This window comes from Aristolochia californica, unplaced genomic scaffold (assembly GCF_029961685.1).
Source record: "Aristolochia californica isolate CCGP_79_NKW_82.1479 unplaced genomic scaffold, dmAriCali1.0.hap1 SCAF_4, whole genome shotgun sequence".
NCBI lineage: Eukaryota > Viridiplantae > Streptophyta > Magnoliopsida > Piperales > Aristolochiaceae > Aristolochia > Aristolochia californica.
This window is the reverse complement of record NW_027182103.1, coordinates 47,801,950-47,810,279: the sequence shown is the minus strand read 5'-3', so window position 1 is coordinate 47,810,279 and position 8,330 is coordinate 47,801,950. Positions and strand designations below refer to the sequence as shown.

At 41.5% G+C, this 8,330-nt stretch overlaps 1 protein-coding gene and 1 pseudogene across 1 annotated transcript; one reads left to right on the top strand and one right to left on the bottom strand.

The window, feature by feature from the left end:
• Nucleotides 1-273: 273 nt before the first annotated feature.
• Nucleotides 274-2,117, top strand: LOC137962314 (UDP-glucose 6-dehydrogenase 5-like). The gene has a single exon (XM_068809111.1). It carries the CDS (start codon nt 458-460, stop codon nt 1,901-1,903), a length of 1,446 nt encoding a protein of 481 aa, XP_068665212.1. The 5' UTR covers nt 274-457; the 3' UTR covers nt 1,904-2,117.
• Nucleotides 2,118-4,468: 2,351 nt separating this feature from the next.
• On the bottom strand, nt 4,469-5,320 carry LOC137963503 (equilibrative nucleotide transporter 1-like; annotated as a pseudogene).
• Nucleotides 5,321-8,330: the final 3,010 nt, after the last annotated feature.

The following is an 8,330-nucleotide window of genomic DNA, read 5'->3' as shown; positions in this document are numbered from 1 at the left end:
TAAATTAATGTCTAACAAAATTATAAAAAATTCACATTAAATTCGTATAAATAAACTTTACAAGTCGGATCTCCACGTCACAATTGAGGAGTAAACTCACCCATTAAGTTAAATCTGGTTGAAATCCACCCGTTCCCGGAAAAGTAGGCTCGGAATTCCCGTTTAACCCGACCCCCCCACGGGCTATCTAATTGGAACTCCCGAGGGCCATCAGATTAAAATAACGCGTTTAAAAGAAAGAGAATGAACAACGCATAAGGTATCACCGTTTTATCTCTCCGCTCTTCACGCTCACCCTATTTATGTCTGCTCCTCAGTTTCTCTGCTCTATCGTCTCCACGTCCAGACAAATCTCTCCTTCTTCTTCTTCCTCCTCCTCCCCTTCGCTACTGCTTTCCCCTCTTCCGCGCTGTTGCTAATTGATTCGATTTCAAATAGAAAGAAGGGAAAGAAGAAAATGGTAAAGATCTGCTGCATTGGCGCTGGCTATGTGGGCGGGCCAACCATGGCCATGATCGCCTACAAATGTTCCGACATTCAGGTGGTGGTGGTGGATATCTCCACCTCCCGGATCAACGCCTGGAACAGCGATCGCCTCCCCATCTTCGAGCCTGGCCTTGATGAAGTCGTCCGGGCATGCCGCGGCCACAACTTTTTTTTCTCTACCGATGTTGAGGCCCATGTTGCCGATGCGGATATCGTCTTTGTTTCCGTCAATACCCCTACCAAGACTCGGGGACTCGGCGCAGGAAAGGCCGCAGATCTCACTTACTGGGAATCCGCCGCCCGTATGATTGCCGATGTGTCCAAGTCCGACAAGATAGTCGTGGAGAAATCGACGGTCCCAGTCAAGACCGCTGAGGCAATTGAGAAGATTCTCACTCACAATTCTAAGGGGATTAATTTCCAGATCCTCTCCAATCCGGAGTTCCTCGCCGAGGGAACCGCCATTGAGGATCTTGCCAATCCGGACAGAGTGCTCATCGGTGGGCGGGAGACACCCGAGGGTCACCGTGCCGTCGCCGCTCTCAAGGCCGTCTATGCCCGGTGGGTGCCGGAGGATCGGATTCTGACAATGAATCTGTGGTCCGCCGAGCTGTCCAAGCTCGCTGCTAATGCCTTCCTTGCCCAGAGGATCTCCTCCATCAACGCAATGTCTGCCCTTTGTGAGGCAACCGGCGCTGACGTATCCGAGGTCGCCTACGCCGTCGGCAAGGACTCCCGGATCGGATCCCGCTTCCTCAACGCTAGTGTCGGATTCGGTGGATCTTGCTTCCAGAAGGACATTTTAAACCTTGTGTACATTTGCGAGTGCAACGGACTCGCGGAGGTCGCCCAGTACTGGAAGCAGGTCGTCCAGATCAACGATTACCAGAAGAACCGATTCGTCAACCGGGTTGTGTCCTCCATGTTCAACACCGTCGCCGGCAAGAAGATTGCAGTCCTCGGATTTGCCTTCAAGAAGGACACGGGTGACACCAGGGAGACTCCCGCCATTGACGTCTGCCAGGGATTGCTCGGCGACAAAGCCCAGCTATCCATCTACGATCCCCAGGTAACAGAGGATCAGATTCGCAGGGATCTCGCTACCGGCAAGTTTGACTGGGACCACCCGCAGCACTTGGTGCCGAGCAGCCCCACCGCGTCGAAACAGATCTCCGTCGTGTGGGATGCCTATACCGCCACAAAGGGGGCCCATGCGATCTGCATCATGACAGAGTGGGACGAGTTCAAGAAACTAGATTACCAGAGAATCTACGATAGCATGGAGAAGCCGGCATTCATGCTCGATGGGAGGAATGTCGTGAATGTGGAGGAGCTCAGGAAAATTGGATTCATCGTCTACTCGGTCGGTAAGCCGTTGGACCCCTGGGTGAAGGACCTTCCGGCCGCTGCCTACTGATAGATTGACAAAATGCCAGTGGGAGACGCAGAGATCGATGACTTCCCGGATGAGCAAACCTTCTTCATTCTTCAAGAGTTGTTTTTTCTTAATTGGCTGTTACGATTTTTCAGTTGTTGTTCTGTTCGTTTTTCTGTTTTACCTTTTACAATTATTTGGATATGCCTCTATCGTTTTATTGTAGATTGATCTTCAATTTTTGGGTTTTGTGTTCTGTTGTTCTTGTATTGTTTCTTTGCTGTGAATCCGGGGTGAAACCTCTTACAACCTTACCAGGTGGTGGTCACATTCACCGCTCCGTCTGCGCAGTTCCGGCTTTTCCGATCATCGCCTTACTGTGTAGCAAGTAAAGAGTTGAAGCAGACTGAGTGGGTTATAAATATTTGGTTTTTCATGGACTCGATTTCCTCAAATTTGATAAATAGAAACCAAACCCTGAAACCTACTTCAATTCCGTTGTGGTTAAACAAGTTTCATAAAATGTGTAATAGTTCGAAAGGGTTAGGATAGACTAGTTTTGGATAATCCTCCTGGCATAAGGGTGGCCTACATGGAACAATCTGTTCAGGTTAGTGTATGCTCACCATTCGCAATAGGCCCTCACTTCAGGATGAACAAAAGCAATAGACCAGATAAGACGGTAGATTCGCCCTGAAGAACTTATAATCTTCTTGTAGCGAAAAAAATAAAGAAACAACATCTATCCTGCAACAAAATTAGTTCTCACCTCCTTGGGGAATTTTCAAACTACTAACCCAGCTCTTGCATTGGACCAGAAAAATGGAAAGCTTCTTCAGTTAAAAACCAGATAACAAAAGTGATTATCTGCTGACGCAAGATATACAACAAATACAGAACATACATGGGACTGAAGACATCATTTCCTTCTCCCTCTGCTCAATTCCTCCTGCTTGAGGCTGTCAGCCTCCCTCTGCACTTTGAGGACCATCATCACCACCACCACCACCCTCTTCACGACGCTGCTGTTTGCAGCAATGAAAAACAGGATCAGCGAAGTTCTTGAACTGACTGGTTCTGCCGTTACATCAGTGCTTATAAAAGGTCATTACAGTTGAAGTAAGAGCTCTACTTTCAAGGTTCATTATCTTCATATTTGCTCCTATCTGCAATTGTCCTCCTGTAAACAATTTTAACAGCATTTCGATTTTGTGGAACTCTTGACTGGAAATAGATGGACAGAATAAGCTTCAATCACTGTGACAGAAATGATGATGTTGATGGTGACCTTACACAAGAAACTTGAAACATTTGTTATTAATTACTAAGCAAGTTATGTCTCACAATTCTCTGAACATCAGGAGGTTCGCCAAGATGGTTCCCATTAGTCTTCGGTCATACTCATTAGGAATCACTCTCTACTTCAGTGTTTTTTCACCCTGTTGCAACTACCATTTTATCCACAATTCCATCCTCCATTTTCAATTTGTTATCAATTTTACACAGAGATGGGAACAACAAAAGTCACCAACTGAACAAAACTTGCTTTGCATCAATGTATAAGAGCAGTCTTTGGCTGTGACCATGACATAGGAACCAAAAAACGGTCATTATGCCTCTTCAGGCACAATTTTCCATAGCCCTTACTATGAATAGATTGATGTCTTATACCACCCACCTATCTTTATTCTCAAGCAGCTACCACTTGTCTTTGGACCTCTACTGTAAAACTTAATGGATATGGAGCCGCAAACATGGATGATGGGGAGAAGAATGACTATCAGGATCATAGCCTTCGTATAAGAGAGATAAACAACTGCTGGAAAGTGTCCCCACTGAGAACAAAATCACTACCTGGGTGAAATTTCAAAATAACAGTTCCTCCTATTACATCCTCATCTAAATTTTAGATGTCCTTCCCAAAAAACTTGCGTGCCTCTGCCTGCAACTAATACATATTTTCTTTATCATGTCATCAACAAACCAAGCAACAGAATAAGATCTGTAACATTGCCTAGATCAATTCACTCATCAGTAGAAAACAATCCTCACTGCAGATGCATCATGCTAGGACAACTCTTTCCGTTTCTATACCTAGTTATCAACACAACCACCAAAATAATGATAAAGAGTTGGCTGTACCCCTTTTCTCATTGTTGAAAAGTTAAGCTATTCACAAGTTACCATCTTCTCCATTTAATTTTCAACGGTATCAAGCATTTATATATTATCATTTAACACTAAAAAGACAGAAGATGAGATTTCCAGACATCAACCATAAGAGGAATTAAAAAGAGTGAAGAACCTCGATGAAACAAGACTAGTGTCACTAGATCTAAATCTAATGGCTAGTTAAATAATGGTGCAGCTGACTTATATGGAGTTGATTCCATATTCTTTTTATCCTTCTCGATTTTTCCTTAATATTGATAGATATTTATGATAGAAACAGATAGCAGAAGGAAAAGTTTATTTTCATATCAAGTCAGTCACTATGAATATCAAAGTTAAAAAACAAGTAACTGCTCATTAGCTTGCAACATTTTTTTTTCTTTCTTTTTTTTTTTTTTTTTTTTTTTTTTTGAATTCATTGGCTGATCTACGTCATCAGTCACCATTTTGTGACTGCAACAAGCATGGTATTAGTTTGGAAGACTAAAAAACAGGAATAGATATAAACATTAAACATAGTATGCATTTTACTGATGGAAACAACAGCAACAACCAAATGGTAACCATGAGAAAGCACACTTGACCTTTCACATCCATTCCTGATAAAATGACCCAAAATCTAGCCACTACTGAACCAGCTGCCAGCCAACAATTAAAACAAACAATCACAATTCTTGCAGTCTCAGAATGCTGTAGCAGGACTGTCTTTGGTGCAAGAATCATCATAACACCAGTGAAGTTGCCATTAGTTAGCCCCAGAAGACATGTCAAGATTGTCACTGGAATCTCACTTTGGACAAATGCTGGACCTTGCAAGCAATCCAGGAAAAGCCCAGCAATATAGGAGGAAAAGGCAACAGTAGCAGGCAGAGTCTTACTGATCAGGTCAAACACATTGTCGCCAGTAATCAGAAGGAAATGATACGAGTCCTTGAGGATCAGAAAATGAACATCCTCAGTTACATATCCAGGGAATATGGAGAGAGTGACAACATCAAAATAAAACCACTTGATTCTGCCCACTATGTCCCGCAATGTTGATCTCCACTGTGAACCACTATGGTAACCTTTCTCCTTTTCTTCTTCATTGACAGCCTGCATCTTTAGATCTTTCTAGTATTGGATAACTGGAAGTCTATCTGTGAGATTGTAGCAAGTAAGGCATATGGCCGTAACCACAACACCGACACAAAAGTATAAATTTGCACTACTTGGACCATGAGCATCTTGAGGGAATATGGCCTTGGTAACTATTCTCAATAGTGAAACAAGCATCCCTGCCGTCATAGAATCAGAGATTCAGAAAAATTATCGAACTTCTCACCATGGTAAATTATGAGAAATGCTACATGAGAGCTCAAATGTGAAATTCTCTCAACCAATTTAGATAACTACAATTCGGTTGAATGGAACGAATTACTTGACTGGTTTAGATCAGTTTTGATGTATGTGAGGGCCAGAAGAATGACCAAATATATAACAGATGATAACCTTGTGTCAATTATTGAAGATTGGGTGGCAGAAATAATTTAGTAGAGACCTAGTTGGTTAATAGTATGGAGTTCAGATTTAGTGACCGGATTTTGAGATACAGTATTGCAAAGGTAATATGGACTACCTTGGTCTCCATTTTATCTCAAGAAAGTAATTTGTCAAGGATCTACAAGTTATATATAAAATACTTTAATAAGAAGGGTAGAAGTAGATCAGTGACAAATTACTTCACTGAGATGAGAAGGGGTAGTACAAGAGATTAACACATTCCATCATTTTACTGCGAATGTCGAAGACATTCGTAAGAAAGAAAATCAGATTCAAGTAGCCCGATTTTTGGATGGTTTGGGGCTTGAGTATGATGTTATTCGAGCCTAACTGTTGGCCAATGAGGATGTTATTACCCTTGAGCAAGCCTTTGATAGAGTTATTCAAGCTGAAGGTGCAGTAGTAAATAAGAATGAGTCCTGTAGAGCTCTCTCAGAAGCAATTGTTCTTAACCTCAGGTCTTCTACTGGTAACCTTGACTGTCAGTTTTGTGGTGGTAATAATAGAGGTAGAGTCACTATTTCTCTACCTGTGGTCGTGGTCGGAATGATCGAAGGGATCGGAAATGTGTTCATTGTGGTAGGACTAATAATATTTTTTGAGAAATGGTGGAAAAAACTTGGTAAACCTACCTGGGTCAACTCTATAGTCATAGATAGAGATGCCTCAACACACACTGGATCCTATGAGAAAATTCAGCAATTAGTATAGTCACTGGGTCAACTGACTGCTTCATCTACTGCTTCTCAGACTATTGAGACTCCTTCTTCCTCAGCAAGTGCCACGATGGCTAGTAAAGTTATGACTGCATTGAATCTGTCCCATTTTCCATTTGGATCGTTGATTCAGGAGCCTTTACACATATGTCAGGTAAGCACTCCTTATTTTAGTCTATTTTTCCATCTCATTCATATCATTGAGTTACTTTAGCCAATGGATCCACCTCTCCCATTAAGGGGGAGGTTACAATTCACATTATTCAACAAATGTCCTTAGATTTTGTTTTATTCGTTGCAAAATTTCTAGTTAATCTCTTGTCTATGAGTCATATTACTAAATCCTTAAGCTCTTCAGTAACATTTTTATCCTACTTCCTGTGTTTTCTAGGACTTGTAGAAGAAGAGGACGATTGGTTTAGGACAAGAGAATGGAAGACTCTACATGATGGATGATGTATCAGTTTTTCGAGCTGTGACACTCATTACTGCAAACTTGTGGCATTGACACTTGAGACATCCAAATATGTGAATAATTGGATCTGTTGAGGCAAAACTTATGTATAAACCATCAGGAGACCACGCAAGATTCATCAGAGCAGACTGTAATTTGCTTCTTTCCTGATGCCAACCAAATGCTTGAATCTCCGTTTGCCTCAGTCTGGTATCATATAGCCGAAGTTGCTTTTCCAGGGGTGCTATAAAACAAAGATACGAAGCAAACGTTCTTATCAACGAGTTGTCACAAGTGTCAAAGAAACAGGTAAAAGATAACATCCATTAGCACTATTAACTGCTAGAAACATAAAAGTATTTCACAAAAAAGATCAGCTAATCGTACAAAAAATTCATACATCAAATAGTTGTATCCTATTCCTGGTGTCTAAGGAACAATTCTTCTCATTTTATGAGTACAGAAATCACTTCACCAAGTCAATATTTAACGTTTGGTCAAGTGTGCTTCCAGATGAGCACATCTTTCTGCAACCTACAACAGCTCTGAACACTGTATGTAGCTATTTCAAGGCTCTCAGTAGAACCAGCTAAATAAAAATGGATCATGGATCAAACATCAGATAGTGGAAACTCTAGAGACTTCATTTCTAAAGACAACTCGGACCCACAACCACCTTTTGCTGAAAGATGCTATCTTCACTCTGTTTGAAGCAACTATCTTCAAGGCGTGGGGTCATAAATAAGAAAAGAGAAGAACAATTCATAGGAAAGACCAAACGAAATCATGCAGATTCAACTTACCTGACCGGCTACCTATGGAAAATTTCATCTTCACTTCGTTCTTTCGTCCAATTCATTATGTGTTTAAATTAGTCATGTTTCCTTTCACTAATAATACCCTGAGGCAATGAAGGATATCCTAAGCATCATACACTGCGCTTGAAACAGTCTTAGTAATTTTATTTTCCAACTGAATAAAGGACAGTGTATTAGATTTAACTACAGTTCTGTAAAGCCGATTTCTGGCCCTTGGTTGTACTCGGAACAAGTTCCGGTTGACCACTGCCAAGCAATAGAAAACAATGACATGATTGGAGTCGATAAGATTAGGCTGTAACTGCAACTTCATTCTGGACATCCAAATTGACCTTAAAAAGTTGAGCAAGATCATGATGCAGTCCCAAAGTAAAACAAGAATTCACACACACATAAACATTTACCATATTTCTAGCATTCCTTGCAGGAAAAAAATACAACAATAAGTCCACTTATGCTGATTGAACCATGAAAAAGGTTCAAATCAGAAAGGATTAGGAAGAACGCTCATGCATCTGCTTTCAATTTGATGTCTGTAATCAGCTTTCCCTGACATTAGATCAAATCCAATAATCCTCTTGTGTGAGCCAGAAGACAAGAAGATTTGCTCTTGATACGTTCCAGCAGCACCCGTTACGGCAGAAGAATGTAAGTTTCTGTGCAATGTCGTTGCTTTCCATGAGTTCTCCAGTCCATCTTTATCAGTCCAAAGAATTACAGCATGATCACTCCCACCAGCAGCAAAAAACTCCCCCAAGGGCATGAAA

Coding starts and splice junctions, on each gene's coding strand:
- LOC137962314 (XM_068809111.1), top strand. CDS start 458: ATGGTAAAGATCTGCTGCATTGGCGCTGGCTATGTGGGCGGGCCAACC.